Source organism: Manacus candei, unplaced genomic scaffold (genome assembly GCF_025592945.1).
Source record: "Manacus candei isolate 608988 ecotype Guabito, Panama unplaced genomic scaffold, ASM2559294v1 h1tg000003l, whole genome shotgun sequence".
In the NCBI taxonomy this organism is placed as follows: Eukaryota; Metazoa; Chordata; class Aves; order Passeriformes; family Pipridae; genus Manacus; species Manacus candei.
Window position 1 is genome coordinate 19702403 of NW_026138051.1, and position 27903 is coordinate 19730305.

The following is a 27903-nucleotide window of genomic DNA, read 5'->3' on the forward strand; positions in this document are numbered from 1 at the left end:
TTCCCAGCATATCATGCCCAGCTCATTTTGTAACCATGCCTACAGCTCCTGTTGCGTGTTCACCCCTCACGGCTCTCACATGTCCGGGCTGGGGAAGGCGGATGTGCCCACTGCAGGGTCAACTGAAACGAGGATGGTGAGCTCCAGGTACAGAAGACAGAAAACCGAAGGTGAGTAACAAAACAAGGTGTTTGGAGGGAGAGACTGAAAACTGTGGCTGCCCTTGGACAGGCAGTTTTGCCACTCTGTGCTCAGCTTTCAGCTGCTCCAACAAGGGACAAGGAGCTTCACTGATCTTTGCAAAGCCTTCAGTAAGTGCCACGTTTTTCTTTCATGTTCTTGGATGTCCCTGCTATAGAACTCATATATCAAACCCTGTCCGAAAAGGAGCAATTAAATTGCACTGCTAAAGGGATATCATAGGATGGGCCTGATTACAGCTCACCCAGAAATGTCTTCCCTAGTCTCAGGCTCTTTGACGTGATTCTCCCTCCCTTCTCTGAATTTCTTCCCGCATTAATTTCAGCCAGTCCTGGGATTATTTGAAAAAGGGCCTTGGGGGACTTATTCAAAGGCACTGCCACCACGGACGACTTTGCTTTCTGAACTGAAGCATTTCACTCCTATCTGTCTGGACATATGAGCTGCTCAGCACTGCTTCATTAGGCAAGTTATTTTTAAATTCCCAGAAAGAGCAAAACATTGAGAGAGGAATTAGCATTTGCCGTTGAAACAGCTGCAAAAAAGAATATGCAGAAGGCACTGTGGGTCCCCCCTGCCAGCACTGTGATTAAGCAGGCAGCAATGCCCAGGCCCTGACACAGCTCAGGCTGCACAGGGGACATAGAAATCATGCTCCGAGATAAGGATTGGTAAGTGACCATCACAACTGTGTTCTGGATGTAAGAGGGTGACCATTAACACTGAACAGCAAAAAATCTTGGAAATATTCCTCTTCCTCCAGCCCCAGCCTGTGTTTCCCACTTTTTCTTCCTCGCATTTTTCTCCTAAGGATTTTGATTCTTAACACCTGCATTCTGGTTTCTCCACACAAATGAATGAAAGGATAAAGGCTGCCCAGAGACCTTCCTTCTCCTAAACAACAACCAAGACCTGGTGGGCACCTGATACTTTCAAAATGCCAAGGGATAGCAATAAAGCTGACGGTGCTCAGTTGTATTCTCACTTTGTAGCGTGTGTAAGTTTCCCAATGGTTAATCCTGCTCTTCCAGCATGGAGTTAAGGCAAAAGGCACAGCAATAAACTGTCAGAGGCATGTTTTGGTAGCTGTTGTTTTGCAAAGGCTGATTGCCCTGAGAATGGTGCTGCTGAGGGCAGCCGTGACTCACACTGATAATGTTCATAATGCAAGAAAAGGGTTGAATACGGCCTGAGCCTGAGAAGGGAGTAGAGTTTAGGTGAAAACAGCCTTTTCACCCACCTGGGAGCACACAGGCATCACAGCCAGGGAGGCTGTGCCTGGTTCACCCCTCCCTTTGGCCCTGCCTGCAGCCACAGGGTTTCTGTATTTATTCTGAACAAATCTAGCAGGAGCTGTTCTAATAACCTGCTCCCAATTCCTGCCTAATGAAGGCTGCCAGATTCCTCTGAATTAATTCTTGTTCAAACTAGAGTGCTTCCTTTGGAAAAAAACTATCTCATTAAGTATTTCCAGTAATTCTTCAGTGACAGGAACTGCCACAGTTGGCCAGTTGTGGGTGGATTGTTTCAATGGACAGCTTTCCCCATTCCTAAAATATCCAGCAACCCAGATTGATGTCCAACTACCAAACACCGCTTCACCAGATAAATCATAGAATCCCAGACTGGTTTGGGTTGGCAGGGACCTTAAAAATTATCTCATTCCACTCCCTGCCATAGGCAGGAACACCTTCCACCAGACCAGGTTGCTCCAAGCCCCATCCAGCCTTGAACACTTCCAGGGATGGGTCAACCTCTGCCAGGGCCTCACCCCCCTTTAGTGTTAACTCTGCCATGTGCCTTCCTAGAGGCTGCATTTCAAATGTCCCTTCACCTTTTATTTCTTAGTAAATGGTGTTCCTTGGGTTTTTTCTCACTAAGGTGTGTTTTCAAGCCCTCAGAGAAGTTTTCCTGAAGCCCATAGACCCTTGTCTTCCTTGGTACCTCCCTTTTCAGTTACTCTTGGCAGAGCATCTCATTAGGAGCTCATCTTCAGCTGATTATTCCTCTTCTGAGTCACTGTTTTCCATGACTTTGTCACCCATCCCTTAGTCCAGCTGCTGCACTCTTCTTAGGCTAATGACTTTACATCTGGTGGTATTGAAAAACATGTTGTTTATTTAAGCTCAGCTCATTACATGATCTAGATTAGGTTTGGTATCAGCGACCTGCCCCAACTTCTGTGCAGCTGCAGATCACCAATAATGATTTGGCATTTGCTTGCAGGTCAGTGATCACACATTAAGTGTGTGGGATCAAGATCCCACAGGAAGGGAGCCGAGTTCCATGGTGCTTCTGCTTATAATTACCCTTGGAGACCTATCAGTTAGTTTTCAGTCTAATTAATATTTGCCATATTGACTTTCACCATATTTTGATTGAGAAAGAGGAATGATGTAAGACAAGATCACGTAAACTATGACATTAAGAAAAATATCTGGCTAACCTGACAAAGCCTACTTTTCTTACTATTACAGTATCTCCTTAAATGACTTATTAACCCATTATTTATTAGAATTTATTACTAGTTGTTATTTGTTCTGAGATATCCTTGATCACAAATGTCCAGAAGTATCTTTCATTAACATTTTAGGCAACAAATGGCTGCAACAGATTTCCTCTGGCCTCTTCTCCTCCCTGTGAGGGGCCAACTGCCCTCCCCTGGTTCCCACTGCCCACTCCTGCCCAGAGCCAGGGCCCCACTCCAGCCACGCCCTGTGGTGGCAGAGTTATTTCCCAGTGCTGTGCAAACCTTGGGATCTGTGCTGTCAAATCCATTGGCCCCACAGCTCCTGCCCCACACTCTGCACCGGGGGGGCTCCAGGCAGAGCTCACGGATGTTCCCCAAACCCCACACGCTGGTTCTGCCACTGCCAGCTCTGCCCTCTGAGAGCTCAGCACTGCTTGTGGGAACAACAGCCAGGGGCTGGGGAACACCAACACCCAGAGCTCAGGAACACCAACACCTCGGGAACACCAACACCCAGGGCTCAGGAACACCAACACCTCAGGAACACCAACACCCAGGGCTCAGGAACACCAACACCTCGGGAACACCAACACCTAGGGATCAGGAACACCAACACCTCGGGAACACCAACATCCAGGGCTCAGGAACACCAACACCTCGGGAACACCAACACCCAGGGGTCAGGAACACCAACACCTCGGGAACACCAACACCCAGGGGTCAGGAACACCAACACCTCGGGAACACCAACACCTCAGGAACACCAACACCTCGGGAACACCAACACCCAGGGCTCAGGAACACCAACACCTCAGGAACACCAACACCCAGGGCTCAGGAACACCAACACCTCAGGAACACCAACACCCAGGGCTCAGGAACACCAACACCTCAGGAACACCAACACCCAGGGGTCAGGAACACCGAGGAGATTCAGTTTTCTGTCTCAGCACAGAAAAAAGGAAAAGAACTTCAAGTGTTCTTAGAACTGAGGACAAACAATCTCCCTTTAGAACTGTTCCCAGAGAAGCAGAGGAGGGACTGTCCCTGTCCCTGCAGCGGGGCTGTTTCAGCAGTGGTGAGACTGTCCCTGTCCCTGCAGCGGGGCTGTTTCAGCAGTGGTGGGACTGTCCCTGTCCCTGCAGCGGGGCTGTTTCAGCAGTGGTGGGACTGTCCCTGTCCCTGCAGCGGGGCTGTTTCAGCAGTGGTGGGACTGTCCCTGTCCCTGCAGTGGGGCTGTTTCAGCAGTGGTGGGACTGTCCCTGTCCCTGCAGCGGGGCTGTTTCAGCAGTGGTGGGACTGTCCCTGGCCCTGCAGTGGGGCTGTTTCTCAGCCTGTAACCCTTTGCTGTTGGGGCCTGTGCTCTCCCTGCAGGAGAGGCCATGGAACAAGGCCTCCGGGACTGCTGCCGGTCCATCCGCATCGGGAAGATCCTGATCCAGAGCGACGAGGAGACCCAGCGAGCCAAGGTGTACTACGCCAAGTTCCCTCCAGACATCTACAGGAGGAAAGTGCTGCTGATGTACCCAATCCTGAGTGAGTGTCTGCCACCTTTATGGACAGTCAGACTCCTCGGAACGGGGAGGGCCTGGATGAAAGGAAACCCTCCAAATTTCAGGGGCTTGGATGAGGTTTTCTGCTTGGTTTAGGTGACAGAGCAGGGAATTATCAGGCTGTGCCAGGACACACATCAGTCAGCTGCACCAGTGGGAATGCAAAGCAAATCCTTTGGCCATGGCGGTGTTTGGGAGAAAGGCTGAAGATTAAGACTTGGTATAAATTGATTTTTTTTAAATTTTGCCATGAGACAAGATTCAAACAGTATTTTTCTCATGCTATTAAAAACCATTTTTGGATTAGTATTATAAAACTAGAAGTAAACTACTTTAAAATTAAACTAAGTTAATGCTAACAAAAAAAAAAATTAATCTGGTAAGGAGTTTGTTGGGATGAGGTAACATTTCCAGTCTAAGATTTCTTTCTCTTATACCCATGGAGCTTTTGATTTCCGTTTGACTATTTTAGATGAGCTTTCTTGCCTTGTGGTTTTAATAAAATCCACCAACTTATATGTTTAAAACCTGGTGGAGTTGGCTTTTTCAGAATAGAGGTGAAGCTCCTTCAATAGGAGACAAGTTTTCCACAACTGATACAAGCAGAGGTGAGAGTTTTCCAGGAAGAAAGGACAGAACCATCATTCAATCACACAGAGATATTCTTGGATGGCCAAGGACTAGTTTGCCAACCACGGGGGAAAAATAAAATTTGTTACCAGGTACTGGTAACACTGTCATTGAGGATGCCAAAGTGCCTGCAGAATATGATGTACAACAAGGTGTCATGATCCTGCTCAGCCTGTTCTCTACACTTATGGCACATTGAGACCTTTGGTGTCTCTTAAAAGGTACCAAATCAATCATCCAGGAATTCCCAGAAATCACCATTTTAACTACAGAAGTGCATCCTGTTGCACCAACATACTTTGGACAGAAGTATTTTGGAACAGACAGACAATCTCAGAACAACTGGATGTGACTCTATGACATTACAAGAAGTTTCTTCTATGTTTTATTATTGTTGAGTTGTCAAGGGCATGTTTGGGAACCTTTCTGGCCAAAGGGGGAAATACTTGACTTAGGTGAGTTCTGGCCTGAACAGGGATCAGGTACAAAGCACTCTGGTTACACAGCCAAGCATCTCCATGTTGGGGTTGTTAAACTGCCACACTCTGCTTCAACTACTCAATCTTCTATAGCCTGAATTTTGTGGGTGAAACAGCCCCTAAGTAAACATCATGAGAGAAATCCTTTGGGCCTTTTCCACAATGCAGGAACAGATCCATCCTACAGATCCCTCCAGCGAAAGTGGAAATGGATTTTACCCCTGAAAGAGCCGCTTGTGTGTTAAAACCCTGAATATTTTGTCTCTTTTGTTACCTGCAGCAGTGACCTGCAGCCTGAGGAATTTGTTTTCCAGTGCATTTTCCCAGCATATCCCACAGAACCTCACACATCCTGCATTTATCACACTCCTTGTATGTAACTTTCTTCAGGAAGCTACAGAAAAACAAATTCAACTTAAAAAATAAACAGCAGCCCAGCTTTAACCCCAGGTAGTGTGGAGATAGTCAGAATTCCTGCCTTTACACTGCCCAGTTTGTTCTGGCCTGGAACATCAGTGAAAACTGGCTTTATCTGCCTGCTTAGTTCCTGACTCTGTCATTACTTTGAGTATATAAGGAACTAAGTTTGGCAGGTCTTTTATTTTTAATTTTTTTTGCTTCAGGTTTAGAAGCTCCCAAGAGATTCAGATTTTCCTCACCTCACTGCATTTGGATTATTACTTATCTATATTGTGAATAAGTTATTTTAATATCTTTTTAGGAGAAAAAAAAAGCAAACCAGCATTTTTCTCATCTATCATTGCATTCCTAATAAGCAGTTTTAAAAACCCTGAGGGATTTAAAGCAAATTTATTTACCCTCATTGAAGGAAACGACATTAAACTTACCATGGAAAAGTGTTGTATTTCTCTTTTACTATACATACAGTAGCAAATTGAAAACACTTAAGTAGGAATTACACCATGCTTTTGCTATAGCTTTCGGATTTTTTCCCTCTACCACAAAGTTCTCTATGCAAATATATTTTCCCCTACAAGCTTTTTGAAATATGCTGCTATACCACTCCTAATTTCGTCAAAGCTGTTAAGGAGATGTGGGTGCACAGGTCATTAATAGTTATTAATGTCAACTGGATACTGAAATCCACTAAGTGGTTTTGAAAAATCAGAGCATGTTCTGTACCTGTGAGGCCATTTGGGAATAAATCCACCAAATCACACTAAGGGAGGGACTTTTCCTCAACTGTCTGGCCTGGACCTCAGCTACAAGTTTTTACCCCTCAGTAAGGTGAGAATCAGCAGGATCCAGCAGCCATCTCTGCACCTTGCGGGGTGTTCATGTCCCAGCAAACCGGGAAACCTCTGCCTGGAGAGTCTGAGCTCACCCACACATGCAAAGAACAATGTTTTATTCCTCTGTTGCTTTGCCATTTGATGATTTTCAAGACTTTTGGTAAGATTAATCAATTATAGGTATTTTATTGAGGGGCAAAGAAATAGACAAGCAAAATGACTTGGCAGGTGTCATAAAACACCAAGAGGCTGTTCCTGGTGCATAAACCATCATCTTATCCCTCTGCTCATAGAATATGCTCCACCTTCCATTAGCTAAACAATCAATAATAATCAACAAGGCAACTTTTCCCTATGACAAATATTTTGGTGCACTAATACTGCAAAATTACTTTGTGACATTAAATACTCTCTCCTTAATTTTTCTTCTTAAATTTTACTCACATTGAACAGTCAAACTAGAGCTGTTAGGTCATGGTTTGACTCTATAGTAAATCTAACTGTATGATGCAAAGGACTAAACTGATTTAAACTCGCTCTCCCAACTCCAATTTGCTTTAAAAAACATAGCAGGTGAAGCTTCTGCAAGCAAGTTTTATGCTGGATTAGGTATCACCTCTCTGTCACTCCAACTCTATGCTGTATCAAGTATGACCTATCCTGCAGCTGTAATAAACTCCCACATTTTAGGTACTGGTTATTTCAACAAAAATAGAGTTGGGAACCCACATCTGCTCCAGAGGAAACTGGGAGCGCTTCTGCTCTCCGTTACTAATGATTTTGGAATCTTCCTTTGCTAGTCCAATGCTGTGGCAAGTAAAACTGGTGAGAAATATGCCCTTTACTCCACCATCCTCTCTAGCACGGACACTGCAGCTGCCTTTGAGTTCTGGAGTCTGACAGGAGAAATTGAAACTGTAAATTTATAAACCCACTTCATTTACATTAAAAGTTGGGCTTGTATGTTTCTGTGCAACAGTTAACAACTTCTAAATGCAACACACTCCTCAATTTGAGAGTAATCTCACTATTATAATGAACAGCCAAAAGGAGAAATAAAAGTGTCTTGTGGGTTTCCTGAAACTGTGTAAATTCTCAGGAATATATTTTTTCCCTGTGTATGGGATATTGCTTGAAAATGAAGATAACTTCTTTGCAAGGCCTTTGCATGATAAGAGTTTTTAGGCATTAAAATGGGATCTCTCAAGACTCACTGGGAATCCTTCTATGGGAGACAAGTCTACAGAGCCTTTACCTTTCCCTCTCCTTAAATCTCATTGGCTTCAAAACTCAGACTGTAGTGTTTTCTCTCAAAACTATTTCTTTTCAGCCACAGGGGTTTTTTTCCACTTTGTCTCACCGATTCCTGATTTCACTTCTGTGCCAGAATGCCACAAGGGAGATGGGCTGATCCTGCAGGGAACACACCTGCCCTTGATAGTTTCAGTGGTGAGAGGGGGAAAAACTGCAGACAAATTTAACCCTGCAGAACGTGGGAAGTCTGGCATGGCTCATATAGGAAAACAGGAATATCCCAGCTTTTATATGGCACACCAGCTGTCTGTGACACACACCACCAGGTGAGAGGGGAAATCCTTCCATGGGAACAGGGGGAGGAGAGTCAATGTCCGTGGGTAGAGGGGAGGGATGTCCATGGTTAGAGAAGGAAAGAATGTCAGTGGTTAGAGGGGAAAAACACCCATGGTTAGAGGGGGAAGGAATGTCCATGGTTACAGGAGAGGAATGTTCATGGTTAGAGGGAAGGCATGTCCGTAGTTGGAGGGGAGGAGAGTGAATGTCCCCAGTGACAGACACCAGCACTACCAATTTTCACTTGGTTTTTTGGAACTGTTGGCCACTATCAGTCTTGAGCAGGGTCAGCTCTGTCCAGCACACACACACACACACCTGAGGAGACATGAAACTCCTCCACGATGCAGGACTGTAGGGACATGGACCCTCCTGCTGCCCTCCCCATTCCCCGGTGGCCATGGGTTGAGGAGGTGCCCTGGGCTGAGCGGGCGTGCCATGGGTTCAGGAGTGCCGTGGGTTCAGGGGGTCCGTGGGCTGAGGGATGTCTAAGGGCTCAGGGGGTCCGGGGACTCAGGGATGCCCGTGCCAGCCCCTCCCCATGTAACACCCCCTCCTTCTTTGCCCCCTCTAAAATGGCGGCCACCCCTGAGGGCCAGGACCGCGCACGGGGCGGGGCGGGGCGGGGCGGGGCCGCCCCCGGGCCGCGCCTGCGCGGGCGCGCTCCCGCACTTCCGCATGTGGGCGGTGCTTCCGGCGCCGTTCCTTGGTAACAATGGGGCAGGAAATGGCGGCCTGAGCAGGCAGGGCCAGGCAGGGCCGGGCAGGGGCGGGCGGGCAGGCACGCACCGGGGCAGCGCGGCGGCAGCGGCGGCAGCGGCACCGCGCCCGGGCGGCGCGGGCAGCGGCGCACCTACAGCGGAGGGCGCGGCGGCGGGCGGTGAGCACCGGGCGGTGAGCGCCGGGGCCGGGGGTGGGCTCTCAAAATGGCCCGGGGAGGGAGAGGCCCGGCCCGGGGAAGGCGGCCGGAGCGGCCCCGGCACGGAGCGGAGGCGGCCGGAGAACCTTCGGGGCGCGGCCGCGGGCCCGGCGGGGCGCGGGGGCCCCGCCCCCGGGGCCGTGAGCGGGCGGGGGGCGGCGATGGCGACCCGGGCGGGTGTGCCCGGCTGGGCCGCGCTCCGGCAGCCCGGGGGGCGCCCCGGCGGCGCCTCCCGCCGCCAGCACCGCCCTCCTGCGGGGCTGGGGCTCCGCGGGGCCCTCGGGCTGGGCTGGGCAGGACCCGAAACAGACCCTGTTTGGGGGTGCCGCGAGGGGGTGGCTGTGGCTCTGCCCAGGGCCTCGGGCACGGTTCGGTGCCTGGAATCGCGGCTCACAGGGCCGTGTTCTCAGTCTGTTGAGCTGAGACAAGCAGGCTGTTGAGGGAGACAGGCAGGGGAACTCTTCCCATCCCGCTGTGTCCTGATCAGCTCTAACTTGTTAAAACCTGTGCTGTTTCCTATTCCTGAGCTGAGTTTCTCTCCAGTTAATCACGTCATCTTTGCTCTGTCACCGTAGTTTCCTAGGCAAATTTTCCCTTGCCCCTTTTAATTTGTTAACATGTAAGGTTTCTGTGTGTTTTGAAGTTGTTGTCAAGTCCAACTGGATGTATGTTTGTCTACAGTGATCTGCTTTAATTGAGGACCAATATCAGGTTATATATAATAGTGTGTATACATAATGGGGTTATTAAAATGTGTCTTGATTTTTGTGTGTAGTAGGAGCCGGACAAAAGGTTTCACGGCAAAAGACATTGATATTTTTTTTAATAGTAATTTTCTTTGTTCCACCATTTTCCAGGAAGGTGGAAATACAGAGAAGCTTCTAAACAGGAGTTCAGACTTGATAATACCCAGTAGTATCATCACACATCACATTTGTTTTCCCTGTCCATATTACCAGTACTGCTTAATTTCAAGTTGAAAATAGTTGTCAGAATGCTGAAGTTCTGACTCTAATTTGTCCCTGAATTTTAATTGCAGTGACTTGTCAAGTCTTTTAAAAAATAAACAGTTGGCTGCTTCTTGGGCAGTTAATTATCCTAAATTGAGGGTCAGATATTTTGTTGTAGTCCTTAACTAGCACTTAAACTAACTGTGTTCCCTCTACAGGTTTACCATTTTGGAATTAAAGGAATTATGACTTAGAATTATGTCCTGGGAAGGGAAAACACACCACACATAAAATTAAGGGCTTCTTGTTATGTTAGACCACTAAAACACAACAACCACAATGTTCTCTTCATCAGCAGCTCTGACTGGGTAAATGTTTGTCACTGAAACAACCACACTGGCATTTTTCAAGCCTTTAGTTGTTGTCATGTGTATCATATTTATTTTCCATATTAGTGAATTCATAGACATGCCAGGGCGTACTGGACAGAAGTGTTACAAGTGTCTGATCTCCAATATGTGTGTTTGTTTTTTTTTTAATGATTATTTTTAGAGGAATAGACAGTGTGCTCCTTAAATGGAAATGTTTTCAAAACACCTGTATGTCATTTACCTGCCTGGCTTTTTCTTTCCTGTGGGAATGTATCAAAATAAATTCCTTGATCTTAGTGGACTGATTCCATTTGCGGTGGAGGTGTTGTACCTATTTTTTTTTTTCAGTCATAATATACTGTTATGACTTCATATACTTCAGTCTAAAGATTGCATATAAGTCCAGTTTAATGTAGCTTAACACATTACTGGGTTGCTCTGATTTTTTTTTTTTTTGTAGAGGACTTAACTTTCCACATATTAAAACATTTGAATTTAAACATGATCATTGGGTGTTTATCCAAGTTTTCATGAATAATCTCAGACTTGGTGAGAACTTATCAGTTCTTGAGCTTTCAAAAATTAATGTTGAAGGGATAAAACCAAATGTGAACACTTCTGTCTTGAAGATACTTTTATGACAGACTCGTACATCTCAAAAACAAAACTTCTAAGCAGTGTAACAGTGTAATAACTTAGTCAGGAGCTTTGTGTGGGGAGCAGGGGTAGCCAGAAGCATCCCAAGAATTGGTTTTGCTTTTGCCCAGGTTCCTGGCTGCAGGTTAAGAAACACCATAAAAAACACAAGCCTATGTCTCCTTCAGACTGCTCAGGTGTATATTAACAAGGTTCCTGTTGATAACTTTTGGCTGATGTGCAGTGTGGAAGCTCAGCTTTTTACTCAAGGAGATCTGCAGACTTGTGTATCTCATAAAACCATCCAGCAATAGTTGAATGTGTAGGAAAAGTCATCACCCATTTTATCTTAGTTCTGTAATTTAAAAACGTCTTGCTTAGAGCACTCTGAATTTCGATATGCAAGGTGCATGTGCACGTAGTGTTAAAATGCAGGGGCCTGCCTGCATTGGGATGGCAGCAGAGATGGAATTCTCATCCTACACATGCCTCTGTAAATTCCAGTAGATTTTACTGCATTTTATTTTGCACTTCTGAGTTGGTTGGGCACCGGATACCAACCAGAACAAGAGTGCACGTCTCGGAATTCCTGTGTGGGTTGTGGTTGTAGTGATTCTCACTGTTCTGGTGGCCTTTTACTATAAGTAGTAGCTGTACTAGCAGCAGTCGTGTGGAGACAATAAGAGTCAGCAGTAAATGTAGAGGTGGGTGGTTGGTTTTTTTTTTTAATTGAAATTCAGTGAGTTTTGATTGGCTTAGTGCTTTCACTAACCATGAGTTCTGTTTCTTCAGGAACTGAACCACTCGTGGCCTTGGATATCAGTCCTGTTTATGCTGCTGTCGCTGTGTCCACACTGGTTACTTGTGTGCAGCTTTACTTCTTCCTTTGAGCTTCTGCTTGCTGATGTAGCAGGAAGCTCATTTCTGGGTGAAAAGAGCATCATTTCATGAGATAACAGTGCTGGAAGCTCGTTGTACCTCATGTACAGTGTTTCTCTTCTGTGATATCTGAATTTGGCAAAAGGCGGGACTATCTTAATTTTATTTTCCACTTGTGTGTGAAAAGTGTTGTTTTAGTAAGTGCAAATGATAAAATGTGAAGCCCTGTATTTTGGCAGTTGTTCCCACATTTTATTTTCATAGCTCCATCTTGGTTCCACATGCTCTCAGTGTTCTGGAATTGCTAAGCTCTGCCCTTTCATACATACCCCGATCTCTTCACTTCTCTCTGACTTACCGGGAGTTGTTAGTGTTTCTCTTCTTTATCCCAGCAGTTGGTTCTGCTGAAGTGTTTTTTCTCTTTTTTTTTTCTTTTTTTTTAATTCTGTGGAATTTTCTGCAACTGTTCTGCAAAAGTATTCATCTGCTTTCTATTGTTTAAAACCTACATTCAGAATGACATCTTGTTTCAGGGCCTTTGCTTTGAAACACTGCAGTAGTGAAATAGCTGAATGCACGTTTAACGCTCCTTGTTAAGCTGGCATTTCAATTTTACAGCACTTTACACAGAACACTTCAATAGAAGATAAAATTATCTTCCAGCTCCCCAAAAGTGGTGCATGTTCCATGATAGTTTTTGAGTCAAAGAGGACACAGGGAGTTCTGGAGTTTGAAATTTGTGGTAAGTTTAGTAGAAGTCTAGTAAGAACCTCAATCTATTGTTCATCAGAGTGGAAATAGGAAGTAACAACATCAAGGGAAAAAAATATGTCCAAAATTCATGATGCAACTTTGAAAACTAGGGAATTTTGTTACTTTTTACTGTAGATGAGCAGATTGGACCTGTGGCACCAAAGCCTTTGCTGTGATCACAAAAGAGAACTTGTGCACCTGCACAAAAAGAAAAAAAACCCAAACAACCTTGACATAACCAAGCTCTGTGTATAATGCAGAGAGATGACTTTCACTTCACTGTCTTCTGGGATCTTCTTCCTTTAATGATGGAATTCACTGACAGTTTTTGCTTTTGCTTTTGAGCTTGCAGACTCGAATGATGAAATATGTAAGATGAAAATGTAGTTTCTGTTATGTCTTACTTCCTTGCTAGTTTTGAGTATTGAGAAATAGGATACTGACTGGCATGGAAACTATTTTTCTAGTTTTAATCCTTCTAGGAAAATGTAGTACTTGGGAGATGGGGTGGATTGCATGAATATTGCACATGAGGTTGGGTCTGTTGTGCTCGTGTGAAGAACTCTGTGTAAGAGAACTGCCTGTTCTGGCGGCTGTTCCTGTGTCATTTGAGCCATGGAATCGGAGGCAGTGCTGGTCCTGCCAAACGGGATGGCACGTTGGAGCTGCTGGAGTCAGAGTTCATGGAAGGCGCTTGGACAGGCAGCTGTGCTGGGCTTGTAAGGAGCTGACATGTCTCTGAGGTTTGTTCACTGAGAGCAGGGCAGGGCAAAAATAGTTTGTAACAGCCCAAACCGAAAAATACGTATTTCTGGCTTCCGCTACTGAGTCACTTCTTTTAGTCCAAGGGCTGGATAATTTGTGCAGACTGGAAGCAAGCAAGGTGCTCAACTGGTTGAAGGACCTAATTAAGATGAGGTTATGAATCATAAATGGGAAGTTGGCCTTATGCTAAGGACATCTATGAAACACTCCCATTGCCATCCTCTCTTTTGTGTATACAAAGGAATTAACTGTGCTGCTGGGACGTGAGGGAACTCAGGAAACATTCCTGCCATACAGGGCATGACACAGTCTCATGTCAGGTTGAAATACTGGTAACACCTACGGGGGGGGGGGGGGGGGGGGGGGGGGGGGGGGAGTTCTGGAGGAAGTTCTTGTTACACAGCTCTCCTGAGCAGCTGACTTGTGTCTGCAGTTTAACTAATTCCATGCCTTGTCCTGTTAAAACTTGAGACTTGCCCCCTAAATCTAATGAAGATTATAGCTTTAAGGTATTGCTTTTTCATTTAACCCTGCTAATGAGTGATTTCTGAATTGGTCAGATCTTCTAAGTTTTGCCTAGTTGGTTTAATGAGAGTTTTAATGTTTTATGGAATTTCTTTTAAATTAAAAAAAAAGCAGAAATGCAGGCTAGGGTATTGTCTTGGTGTTTACAGTTAACTCATGTCAGGAGATACCACACATTTTTGAAGGTGGAAGGACTAGTGATTTATTACAATGCCTTATGTTCATTAGTGCCTTTTCTGGGAAGAATTCTGTAATCCACAGTCAATACACTGTGTTGTTATTGTTGAAGATAAATGGATAACACAAGTATGTTATTCCAGTTTGCTGTCCCACTAGGTTGTGAGCTCTGGATTTTGAGCAGTAGTACATTCCTGACTGGATTTAGTTTCCACACAACTTAGCATAAGAGAAAACATATTTCTTATACTGTGAGAATGATAACTTTGCATTATTGAGGGAATATCTAGTACTCTAAAATTCTTTCCAAAAAAGCATAGTATTACTTCCTCTTGAATAAAAGAATGTAACAAACAATAGCTTTTGTGGGCTTGCTGCAGTCTGGAGCAGCAGTGGAGAGACAGCCAGTCATTTGTGCTCTGAAGTCTCTGAGGCTGTTGAGGGGAACTGCAGGGAAGATACTTTGCTGACTTGTGGAAGGATGGGAACACCAGTTAAGAATTCACTGTAGTTACTGTGTCTGGATATTCAGCTGCTGAAGAATGTTTCCTTCTTTTTTTTTTTTAAGGAGAAAATTTTTTATTCTGGTAGTAATTCTCTGGCTTTGTGCAACCTTTAGGTGATCATCCCCTCCACTTTCCCATGAAGAGGTTGTCATTGCTGGGTGTCTCAGCTGAAGTTGGCAATAACCAGAAGGTCTGAACTTTCTGCTCATAGCTGTGACCTTCCCCACCCTTTGTCAACTCAGTGCTGACAAGGAAGGACACTAAAGAAGGAAATTCTGAATCCTTTAGCTTGAATAAGAACAGAGTCTTGCTTTGAGGTGAACTAAACCACTGGAAGAAAGAGGAATAGTCGAAGCCTACCTGCTTATTAGATAATCAAATGCTGGTTATTTTGTTGTGTAGGACACCTGTTGGGTTTCCCTCCTCAAGTTTCCCTGTGTTACTGGAGTCAGCTTTCTTAAGCCAGTCTTAATGTGTGAGCTGAGAGCAGAATTCTGAGGGAGGGAGAGATTTTCAGGTTACTTCTGCTGTGTGCCACGATAGGAGTCATAACTCCCAGCATGGAAATCCTGCAGGACAGTCAGATGGGCCCTGCGGAGCCGTGCTGAGGCAGGAGGAGTGTAAACCTTCTAGTGAGTTCAGCCTGGTAATGGAGCTCTGCAGCAGAGCTGCTGGGCTGCTCTCAGTGGGAGCTGAGGCTTAAATTGCACAATGTGGACAAAGGGCAGAGTGGACAGGGAAGAGAGAAAGTAGCAGAAGCCTTGGGGGAGAAATCCTGGTTTTCATTTGCTGGTTTTAATATCAGAGCTCTGATTTGAAGAGTATCATCCCATTTGCTGTCAACAGTAAGGCAGGGACAATGTGTTGCTGTGCATTTATGAGCCATCTGTATTTCCATCAGTGTAAACATCCCATATAGATTCACAGCATTTCAAGGATAGTGAGACTGAGACTGGTGTCATCTGTTACAGTAGCTTGAGACAGGAAAATAGAGTGAGTCTCTCAGTAGTAGAAATAGTCCTAATGTAAATTAAATTCTTCATTCAAGATCCACTTCTGAGGCAATAAAATCTTTTAAGTCTTCCTATTAGCTGATTTTATGGTTTGGGAGAGAAGGTAAGAGATGATGGAGGAGAAGAGAGGAGCAAACCTGGAAATTACTTGTTCTGAGCATTTCGTAAAGAATCACCTATTGAACTGTACATCAGACTGTTGATAAAGAAGAGATTACATTCTTTCCCCCCCACACTTGACTTATTTGGACTCTCCCTTTTTCCCTGACCAAGGATGGTGCCCCTTTTTCTCTGAAATGGAGTAGGCAAATGCCTTTGAATCCAATGGGCATTATAAAGCCAAGGTGCCTGCAAGCACTGGAATTTTTAGATAAAAGGGAAATTTCAAAGCATAAGCAGTAAACCAAGGTCATGCTTTGTATGCATAGTGAGATTTTCTTTTTTAAAAGCTGTTGTAGAATTAGTCTAATGCTTACAAAGATATTAATATTGCCAGCTTTATGGAGACATTCTGTGTGTTTTGCAGTCAGTAAATCCCAAGCTGGCAGTCATTTGGGGTAGAATATTTTACAAAACTTCATGTTGCTCCTGTCCCTCAGCATCTTACTGCATTCCTTTATTTTCTTAATCTTATTGTTGACTTTGCTTCGTTGGTATCCTAAAAAAGGGAGTAGTGGTTAGAGTTTTGATGTGTATTCCCAGAGAACTAATGCATCTTTCAAGGCTTTATTTTGGATGCAAGTCCTTCATTCTACTCGAGGCTTTTATTCAGATGTTACTTTTAAAATTGGCTGTCTTTATTTCTGGGATCTTCTCTAGAACGTCTTCAAGTGATGTAACTTGGAGCCCTAATTCTGCTCCAGGAAGCTTGTGAGAAGTTGATTGACTTTGAAGCAAGCTCTGTTCTCGTTGGCAATACGTGCCTGGCATGTGGAGGGCACACAGATTTCCTCACTGAGCCCAGTCAGGGCAGAACGTGCCTCTTGAAACCATTGCTCAACGTTCCCTGGGAATGGGGCCATCGATCGGTGTCTGACAGCACATCACAGGCAGGGCTGCAGATAGGCAATCTTTGCATTGCACCAGAGAGTCAGAAATGCAAAGGAAGCTGATGACTTCCAGTTGGCACAGGGGTCACCCTGTGGTTGCTGCTGATTCCTGGTAAATAAGGCGTAACTGCTTTGGTAAAATGGCAGAACTTTACAGAACTAATAGTCCTGAGTGGCAACAAGTTAATACCACTAACCTAAAACCAAGTTCTAACTCAAGACAAGGAGGGTCAGAGCAGCAATTTCCTAATTTACAAGTCTGCAATAATATGATGTCTTATCCTGTGGAATTTTTCTAGTGTTCCACACTGGGGTCGTCATGCCCTTTAATTTTCACTGTAGCAGCTGAAGCAGTGCCCATGGAGATCATGTAGTGCTGCTCTTCTGTGGAGGAGCACTAATGTAAACTGTGGGCAGTCTTGACTTGACAGCTGTGCTGACAAACCAAAAAAAAGATGCTTTTTCCACTAGACAGATGTCTAAGTGTTGGAAATTTTCCAGTGAGAAGCAGAAAAGCTTTATTCTTCCAATATTTTCATGTCACATGAAGTATGGTTTAAATGAAAGGAATGTTTTCTGATGGGGAATGTTACTGCAGAGCTTTTCAGCATGCAGAGGATTAGCTTGCTAATCACCTCTCTGGGTAACTAGATTCTACCAGTTGTGCAGGAAAATTCTTGATGCTGTGAATAGCGAGGCACAGTGATCAAGGAAACTAGTTATTTTATCTTCATTTGACATATTTGCATGGCCAGTGCCAGAATGTCTCCTGCATTTGCATGTATTTCATTATAATATTTATCAGATATAGACACAGAATTCATCAATAATTTTCTTTGAAAGAGAGACTGTCAAATATTTCATCCAAATGAAAAACAATATGAGTAGATTATATTTAAAAATATGCAACATAAAAGACAGTTCTTGAAAGCAGATGTACACCTGGTATGTGCTGGGGGTTTATCTTGGAAATTTTGATTGTCAACATCAGTAATTCAGTAAATGCTGAAACTTGAAAGGAAGTTCTCCTCTTGATGTAAAACACTAAAATTGATTTTACAAACCTTTTTCCTTGTTTGTGGAAACAAAAACCTTTTCTTTTTTTGTGCATGTAGTGTCCCATAGCATCAGAAGATGCTATTTGAGTTCTTCATATCCCTTCACTCTGTTAAATGCACTTGGATGGTGAAGAGGCTGTTTCTTGCAGCAGGCAGGGAAAAGCAATGAACATCTTTTAGAGTCAGAGAGCGCGATCAGGGATGGCTTATGCCTTGTACTACACCACTGTAAGGCTGCTTGGGGAGGCAGTTGTGGTATTAGGGATATTTTATGCCAAAAAGCAGATAACTGTGGACACCTGGTCAACTCTGTGAACATAAAGGTGGACTAAGGCTTTGGCAGATGATATGCTCTGTGTTCATACCTGCTGCTTGGTTGAGTATTTGGTCATGATGGGCATCAGTTTTGTTTGTACTTCTTGAAGAGGTTCATGCTTTGAGAAGGGCTTTGGTTTTGATCTGTTGTTGTGGCACCTGATCTTAACTGAGGCTTCATTAGCAAACTGCTTTAACCTGTACTCTGTTCTACATTGTAAACATGCCTGAATGTCATGCCCTGCTTCACTGCACTCAGTGAAGGGTTTGTTTTCTCCTTTTTTAGGTACTCTCCCACTCGTCAAGATGGAAAGCTCAGATTCTAGTGATAAAGGAAATATTGATCAGTCAGAAGCACAACGGCAGAGTCAGCTGGACCGGTTAGATCGAGAAGAAGCTTTCTATCAGTTTGTGAACAACCTGAGTGAAGAGGACTACAGGCTTATGAGAGATAACAATTTGCTAGGAACACCAGGTGGGTAATACTTGTGCATCCTACTAGAATTGCTTGTAGGCAATTTGTGCCCTTTCCTGTTCTCCTGAAACTGTTTCACCCATTTAGTTTGTGTGCTGTGGTTGTGTTCCGTGGGAGGAAGTAACTTCTTGCTAATTTGTGCATACTCAAATTTGAGTGGCTCCCTGACTAGTGGAGGGGTAGTTACAAAAGTCTAGTGTTTACACAAGTTGGCAAGAATACCCAGGTTTGACCCAGTTCTGGTTATGGACCCTGAGATGGAAAAAAATCTCCCTTAAGCATCTGTGTGCAGATTTTCTGCTGATGAGGTTGAATTTGTAACTAGGGTAGGTAGTCTGGTGAGAGATTCTGCATAGGCATTTTGATTTCAGTTCTCAATCAACTTACTACTTTCAATTGACTCTATAGGATTTCAACTAATTTAAACCTTTTTTCATGCTTGTGAAAGTGTTACCTTGCATATTTTACTCTGGACAACCATTTAACGGGTGACAAATAGGATGACAAAAATTGCTGCTAAGTTGTAGAGGTTACAGAACCAGAGAATAGGATGGAGCTGTTGGATATCTCAGCTTCAGCAAAACTTACTTGGGACAACAGTGCTAAAGTGTCTGAGCTTCCCCTTAGCAAGCTATTCAGCAGTGTCATTATGGCAGGGTTTAATTGGACAAAAGACAAGCAGTGGCTTGTACCTTCTCAAGAAGCTTTTGATAATGCTTGCTATACATATATGATCTGGAAATATTTTTGGAAATTTTTGCTTATTTTCTAAGGTGAAATTACTGAAGAAGAGTTGCTGAGAAGGCTACACCAAGTTAAAGAAGGTCCACCACAGCAAAACAGTGATGAGAATAGAGGTATATACAGTGTTTGTGCAAACTCTTACCTTTAGCACCCGTACGGACCTTAACTTGAGTGCGGGAGTGGAACAAGTTAAGCCTAGGCAGGTGGAAGGTGAGCTTTGTTTCAAAACTCAGTGCTCCTTATGTGTGATACCTGCTGCAGAGGTCAGTTTGGGACAGATTTCATTCATAACATGTCTGTTACTTGTATCAAGGTAGTTTCACTTGGGTTTGTTTCTCTCTCTCTCTTTTTTTTGGTTGTTTTTTTTTTTTTTTTTTTTTTTTTTTGTTTTTGTTTTTTGTTTTTGTTTTTGGTGGGTTTTTTTTGTTTGGTTTGGTTTTTTGTCTTTTATTTTTTTTAAGATTGCCTTCCTCTCTGCTTCCTTCTGGGATGCTTTTTGGCAATCCCTCTTCTTTAATTCGCCATTCTCCGCTTCCGAAGGTGCTGTATTTCTTTTGTTATCACCCTTCTGTAGAGATTGGTGGAGGATGCTCGGAGCTGACCACTGGGGTTCATTCTTCAGCGAGACAGATTTGCCATAAAACTCTTCACGTGAAGGCTCAGGACAAACTTAGTTCTCTGTTTAATGGTCAATAGAACACTTAATTGTTTGGAAAGGAAAACACAGAATATTGATGTGTTATGACACCGGAGGTGTCTTTCCATTATCTTACAGTAAACAGTATGTGTTATTCTGATGACTTGTTTGCTCAGTGATGGCTGCAGCCTATCTGTCCACATTAGAGCAGCGTCCACTCCTGCTCCCCTAGAAGAGCTCTGGCACTTGGGAATTGTCACGCTGTGTGTGACACCACAGCAGCACTTGGTAGGATTCAGCACTTCTGAATTGTCACTTGTTAAACTAAGCAATTATGTTCTTGGAAAAGATCACTCCAAAATTAGCTCAGTACTCTAATTTTGGTAGTTCCCTGTCTTTTTCACAGGTGCAGAGTCCGCAGAAGATGTTTCAAATGGAGATTCTATAATAGACTGGCTTAATTCAGTCCGACAGACTGGAAATACAACACGGAGTGGGCAGCGAGGAAACCAGTCCTGGAGAGCAGTGAGCCGGACTAACCCCAATAGTGGTGACTTCAGATTCAGTTTGGAAATAAATGTCAACCGTAACAATGGGAACACAAATCCAGAAACTGAGAACGAGCCATCTGTAGAGCCTTCCAGTGGGGAGGATTTGGAAAACAGCCAAAGTGACTCTGAAATTCCAAGGTCTGAATCACCATCTGTAAGGCAGCCTGGATCAGAAAGGAGCACTTCAGAGGAGGTAACGGCTGAGGAGGCTTCCCCTCCTAGAGGGCAGAGGAGAGCCAGAAGTAGGAGTCCAGAGCAGCGGAGAACGCGAGCTAGGACTGATAGAAGTAGGTCGCCTATTAATCCAGTGAGCGAGGCTCCTCGCAGGCCTCACCACAACCCGTCATCTCAAACGCTTGACCACTCCTCAGCGCATGAGGCTGAGGGCAGCTCTAGAACTAGGCAGCACGTGACCTTAAGGCAGCACACGGTGGGGACTGAGGTGCCAAGCGAAAATGCAGTTCTGTTTTCCCCCCCTGAAACAAGACCTGCTCCTCAGGCAGCAGGCTCTTCAGAAACGAACGGCACCGGTGAGTCCGCAGCTGCCGGGCAGAGGCCTCCTACCATAGTGCTTGACCTGCAGGTGAGAAGAGTGCGGCCGGGGGAGTACCGGCAGAGGGACAGCATCGCCAACAGGACACGGTCCCGCTCCCAGACCCCCAACAACACGGTCACCTACGAGAGCGAGCGCGGCGGCTTCAGGCGCACGTTCTCCCGCTCGGAGCGGGCTGGGGTGAGAACTTACGTCAGCACCATTAGGATTCCCATCCGTAGGATCTTAAACACAGGCCTGAGTGAGACCACATCTGTTGCCATTCAGACCATGCTGAGGCAGATAATGACAGGCTTCGGGGAGCTCAGTTACTTTATGTACAGTGATAGCGATGCAGATCCTAGCACGCCTGCCCCCAGCCCCAACGTGGAGACCTCTGAGCCGCAGAACAGAGCTGGGGGGACCTCAGGCAATGAGAATGCAGATGTTAGCTCAGGGGAGGTGTATGAAGGGGGCCATGAAGCGAGTTCAACATCTGGGGCCAGAAGGGAAGGCCGGAATACAAGGGGATCGGTCACATTTGAAGAAAGTGGTTCTCTACCATTCCTTAGCCTTGCACAGTTTTTCCTCCTAAACGAAGATGATGATGACCAACCAAGAGGACTCACCAAAGAGCAGATTGACAACCTAGCCATGAGGAATTTCGGTGAGAGCGATGCTCTGAAAACCTGTAGTGTGTGTATCACGGAGTACACGGAAGGCAACAAGCTCCGGAAGCTGCCTTGTTCCCACGAGTATCATGTCCACTGCATCGATCGCTGGTTATCGGAGAATTCCACTTGTCCCATTTGTCGCAGAGCAGTCTTAGCTTCTGGTAACAGGGAGAGTGTTGTCTAAAGGAGAGCTGAATCAATGGCCAAGCAGCTGGTGTGATAGTGATGGGCAAAGAAGTCACTTCCTTTATGGCCACTTTTTGAGTGGTACCTCAGTGTATAGTAATGACTTGGAGTGAATCTTCCCTCATTAAAACTTTTTTCTCTGGATTCAAACTTCAGAAATTGGAAAATTTCTTTAATTAGGTTTTTCGAGTTATAGTCAGTTTGAGTGTTAAATTTCACTTGTCCAAAGATGTCTACCCATTTAAAAATATTTTTTTCTTTGTGAAGAGTATTATGTTTCTTTCCCCCTACCCAACCCCTACCATCCCAGTTCAATAAACAGTTTGTCCTCAAGATCGTGCTTATGAGGAGTTCTTTGAGAAGTCAGCCCAGCTCAATGTCCATGAGTCGTAGGGGAATTTTTGCAAGAAATCCAACTATCTGAAAAAAATAATATGAATTTAATTGCACACTTAAACGTACTTTTAATTTTCCTCCTGGGTTAATATTGGACATGTCTGTAAATAACACTAATATTAGTCCTTTCCCCATCACTATGGCACGCTGTAGGATGAGCTGTTAGCTTAATTGGGATATTTATCTTGTTGTGGAAATATAAGAATTGCCTATGCTTGTTTAAATAAAGAAAACAAATCTGTTTTAAAATTGTAAAGCTTTTTTGTAGAAGCTCAGTACTTTTCCAATGCACTGTTGTACTAATGCATTAAGAATTAAAACTGTACCATGCTTAGAAATCAAGAATGCTTTTCATACAGCCCCCACCACACAGAGAGCAAACTGAACACGAGTGAGCTGCTTTTGTGACTGTGTGCCTGTCAAGAGCAGTGCATATCTGTACTATTTATGTGAACAGCTACTGTAACATAAAGCCAGGTGGATTAGACATTTAACTGCATTAAAAAACCAGAAATTAAATGTTATAATTGCAGTGTTTTGGCTCAGTAATGCCACTGAAAAAAAGATGATAAAAATTAGAAACTGTTCTAATGGCTGGTTATTTCTTCGTATGGTTGCAAATATATAATGATACAAACTGGTTTATGCCAGTTCACTCAATGAGGTTTATGTCCAATTTTTCTATCAGCATTTACTCTCAGTTTTTGAGGCAACTCTGTAACTTCAGCAGACACGTATTGGCAGGTTGTTTATTTTTCTTCTCCATCAACTGGGTTGGTAATCTCTGGATGTGTTGAGTGGTCATGCTGATATATCCAGTGGTGGTAGCCTGTGACTCTGGAGGCACAGGGAAATAACTCAAGTATTAAGGAAAACATTATTAGAGGATTAGGTTAAATTTGAAAAGTATAATCGATGATGAGTAAACTTAAATGTGTGGCAAATTCTAGGGATAACAATAAAAAAACTTCAATAAGATCTTTATACTTCTGATGGAGGGGTGAAAATTAATTGAATTTACCTTTAAAATCATGTACGTGATGTTGCAATTAAGAATTGGAGGATGTACCTCAACTCTCATCAGTGTGTGGGTGGGGGGAAACATCCTTCACCCCCAGTGACTCTTTCTTTGTTTTGTTCCCTAAGGATTTTTTTTCCCTGGCTTATGTATGCAGAGGGAAAGTGATTTTTATGAATTTTGACTCTAGGGTAGTAGTTCTGAAGGGATATGAACTGCTCTTACCCTGTGGGAAACGTGTGTTCCCCAGAGGACAAAACCAAAGCTGGCCTGTTCCTTTTCTCCGAGTGAAAACACATTTTTGGTGTTTTAAAGTGGTGGTTGCATAAACTATAATCGCTGCTCTAACCCATTTTAACATCTCATCAGCTAGTTAAGGATTCCACAACATCCCAAAATTCCAGTTATTTTCTACATGTGTGCTTTGTGGTGTTTGCTTTAGTGGGAAATCCTGAGTGGCTACTGAGCTCTCTTTCCTCCTGGTGGGACACGCCATGTGAGTGTTCTTTGGGAGCAGAAGAATAAATCAGCTCCTGCTTTTGATTTTTTTCCCTTGGACACACATACCTGTAAAATCAAAGTTGGCTGTTGATTTCAGGTGCTGGGTTCTCTATGCCAAAATTTCCTCAGCGAAATAACACTTCTGAATTTCTTCCTGTAGCATTCCCACAGCAAACATTCTCAGTTGCAGTTTCCAGTAGCTTTGCTGACTTACCAGAGAGTAGAATTAGAAGGAAAAAGCCCCCTCTCTACGTGAGTACCGTGTTAGGTGTTGAAAGCTGGGTGTACACCTCTGAGACTAGAGCTGGTGACCACAAAGAAGGGAGCCCACTGGCCCAAATCCACGTGAAACACGGCTGTGGTTTGAGTTTCCAGTAACATGTTGGTAGAGCCACCCTTCCAGTTCTGTTACAGTTTAGAGTGCAGTGCCTTACCATTTTATCTTTCTGTAACAAGAGCAACTAATGAAATCTTGGAGGTTTCCCAAGTGGTACTAAGAACAAATAATTTAATCTCAGTTCAGGAGACCTTGAGTGTTCTCAGTGTTTCCTCTTGTTTTTTCCAACGCTGAGTGTGCTGAAGGGGCTGAGTGCTCATTATCTGGAGGAGTGAGCAGAAATTAAATTGATGCAGCAGGGACTTCTTTATCTAACCAAGTTGTCTGGTAGCCTCTGGTAATTAAGTTTCTATTTACCTAAATTTAGATTGGATTTAAGAAAAGCCAATATTAACATTTCAGTTGCTTACAAAATAGTAAGGACTTCAGTAAGGTTGACAATTAGCCTAATTTACAGTTTATTAAATATTTTGATAGTGAGAATCAGTATTTAGTGCTTCCTACAGTTTTCTTGGTGTTCCAGCAGGGGCACGCCAGCTTTGCTTGTGCCTGTAGCTGTATGAAGGGTTAAAATGGTGAGTTTTGTCATGTTCGGGGCCTGGTTGGACAGAAAGGATGGATTTGGAGAGGCAGAGCCTTGTGCACCAGCGCAAGGTCACAGTGCCACCGTGTGGGATCTCCTTGCCTGCCTTCAGCACCAGCGTAATTCCCTGCAGGATCAGCAGGTTTTTAGTTTTGGAGGATTCTCCTTGTCATTGCCCAACTCAGTAAGTTACCATGTTTCGTTTTTTCCAAACATCTAAGCTCCTACTGGGAATATCTGGTGCCTGAACTTCATTCTTTTCTGACAGGACAGACTTGTTCCCACAGCAGTTACAGCAGTTGCAAGGCCAAACCCTACAAGAACACACAGTACTTTTTATTTCGTTTGATAGTTTAACTTGGATTTTGAACCGACACAGTTGTCGGTGCTCCCTTTGGTTTTTTTTAATCGGGGTTTTATCCATTAAAAGACTGAAGGGATCACCCTTCAGATTCCTGGTGTTGGCTGGATTTCCCTTTCAGGTGCACTTTTTTGTTTCTTTGACAAGCTGGGTTTTTTTGCGAAGAACTTGGGGGCTGTTAATTGAGTTGTTTTAGAAATGATTTGATTACAGTGGGTGCCACATGCCTGGAATTCACTGGGTGCGTTTTAAAGGCCCTTTCTAGGAAGTGCTGGTGTGCAGGCCCAGCAGCTGCGGGATGTGACACCACTCGGGTCTGAGGGAGCCATAATTGTCCATTGTGTGGACTTGCAGACAAGGGATTTCCCACCAGAGTTGGCACAATGGACCTTAACGACTGTCATCCCAGTTTCCGGGCACTTGTCTGGCTTATGCAAATGTGGGAGTCCAAAGGCCCCTTTCCCTGGTGCATCTGCAGGATAAACAGTTGCCTACACGACCCAGTGGGCTCCTAGTAATGAGGGGATAATGTGAGCATGAGAACAGACCAGGTAAGGCTGAGCACCAGCTTTGAGCAGTGCCAGGAGGGGGGTTCTGAACTTCACTGTCACACTGCAATACAAACCTCCATCCCTTCGGCTTAGCCACCGTCTTGTCCTTAATTTGAGATCCTTGACAGGAGTGTGCATGTCCATGGAACTGGTGTCCTGGTTTTCTCACTCCTACTGCGGGGCTCGTGTGCTGAGTGAGGGTCTCTGAGCAGTGAGGAGCTGATGAGGAGCCCAGTCCTTGTGGAAATGTCTGCGTGCTCTGCTGCCTTCTCCCAGGAGGAGGAGCTTTGGATGAGGGTTGGCTTGGAGCCACGTTGAGGGAATTTATTACTACTTCAGAAATATTTCCAGCCCTTGTGTACACTGGGCTTTTTGTTTACCCTGGATGAGGGAGGGAAGCAGGAGGGCGAAGAGACAGAATCAATGGTAACATACCCGAAGTACAAATAAGTTGTGTTGCGTTAAAAAGGAGGTTTGCGTCTGTTACACCAGGGCTTCCCAACCCCTATGATATGCTGCTTCTTTATTTTTCCTTCTTATGAGAAAACATACCATTGAATTTGGTTTGATTTATTTTATCTGGGTTTGTTCCCTTAAGCTAAAGTACTTGAGCCCCCTTCCTGAATTTCACTCTCTGCTAGTAAAGCCGTTGGTTGGGAAGCCCTAAATTCCACTGTGAATGTAACAGTTTGGGGGCAGGGAGGTGTTGTTGTTTTATTTTGGTTTGGTTTGTTTTTTACATCTGTTTATACTGGACTTGTTTAATACAAACTGATACTTTGAGGTCGTTGGACACAGTTTGACCAGGTTTGCCAGCAAACACTCAGGAGGAGTTTGTTCCTTATGTAAGATGTCATAATGCAAATTTAAATAGACTCAATAAAGTGCATGAAGTGTTCATTTTGTGCTGGATCATCACTCCTTGGGCTTATTCTTATGGTGGAAATGCACTGGAGTAAAGGGTGGTGGTGGATGTGGTAGGAATTTATTTCCTCCATACACCATTTCCCTTGAAGCTGGGCAGAAAGTGAAGAGCTGGAATGATACAGAGTTAACTTCTCAGAAGAATTTATTGCTTCTTAGTACATAAAACTGAAGCAATAAATCTTACTGTGTCCCAGACTTCTGTAAATCTGTCAGTGGATGTTGTGGGATACCAAAGCAGCCTCTGCAAGTTGTCTCTCCTGGAGTAGCTGTGCCTTGCGCAGGTTTCCATCAGAACCAGGGCCCCTTGCTCAGGGCTCTCAGGGCTGAGCCTCCATGCAAATCCACTCAGCAGCTTCCAGGAGAGTCTCCCGCATGTGGCGAAAAGCTTCATCCTAAAATTAGTAGCTGAGGTACGTGCAAATACTTACTTGAGTGGGCAGGAAATTTTGCAGGGCGTGGGAAGCCGGGTTTATTACCCGCGCTTCCCTCACCTCGACTCCACTCCCCGGGTAGGAAGTGGGAGCCGCTCCCCAAGAGAGGAGATGGCACCGAGACAAAAGAAGGGGTAGGAAGGTGTTGTGGTGCTTGAAAATGGGTGATTTGCTACCGTGGCAACGGGTACAGAGTCACAACTGAGCTGGGGCTCCTCAGCACTGCGAGTGATGCTCTTTTCAGACAAGGATGAAGGTCGTGGGCTGCTCCAGGGATGCACTGACTCAGGATTCTGCTCCAGCTTCACTTTCTGCAGGGACAGCTCTTGGATAAGGGTTTTTTTCCCCCATTCCCATGTGCTTCTTGCTCTGCAAGTGTTCAGTCTGAAACTGGCTCTTAGCACAGGTGTTAGTTTCGATTTCAGGGACTTTATTCCTGAAGTGACTCCCACACTCATGTTTCAGAAACTCTTTACCTGGTCACTGTTTCCAGCCCCTCACCTGCCTGTAGGAGTTCCTTTGGTTTGGGTAACCCTGTATTTGTTCCTTAAAAGCTGCCGATCAACCCTCAGATTGCTTAAAGAGCACAAACCAGCCTTGGCACATGTGTGTCTGACTTCATCCCTCTGTTTATTTTCTTTAACATATTCGAGGTCTTTGTCCTGACCTGTAAAACTTTATATAACCTTGTTCCTCCTTCTTGGTGCTTAAACCCTGTAACCTTTTACGTTGCCTTACTCCTCCCTTCAGAATATATTTCCATGGCAGATCCAGACCTTCACAGGAGAATGGGTTTTGCTGCTTTGCTGGCCCTGCTGCTGAGTGGGAGGAGAAAGGTTGTATTTGGTGACCCTGTGCTTCCCAGAGCAATGGGGGGACAGGAATAGTCATCCACTGGGATACTTCT

The 27903-nt window shown here is 44.5% G+C and overlaps 1 protein-coding gene across 5 annotated transcripts; it reads left to right on the top strand.

Moving 5' to 3' along the window:
• Window positions 1-8866: 8866 nt before the first annotated feature.
• On the top strand, window positions 8867-26536 carry RLIM (ring finger protein, LIM domain interacting). Of its 5 annotated transcripts, none has more exons than XM_051790920.1 (4): window positions 8868-8885; window positions 18379-18567; window positions 19341-19424; window positions 20355-26536. In XM_051790920.1, exons 2-4 carry the CDS (start codon window positions 18399-18401, stop codon window positions 21887-21889), a joined length of 1788 nt encoding a protein of 595 aa, XP_051646880.1. In that variant the 5' UTR covers window positions 8868-8885; window positions 18379-18398; the 3' UTR covers window positions 21890-26536. The 5 variants fall into 5 exon arrangements, with proteins under 5 accessions (XP_051646890.1, XP_051646880.1, XP_051646918.1 ...); XM_051790958.1 differs by lacking the exon at window positions 8868-8885 and adding an exon at window positions 8958-9056; XM_051790948.1 differs by lacking the exon at window positions 8868-8885 and adding an exon at window positions 8986-9070.
• Window positions 26537-27903: the final 1367 nt, after the last annotated feature.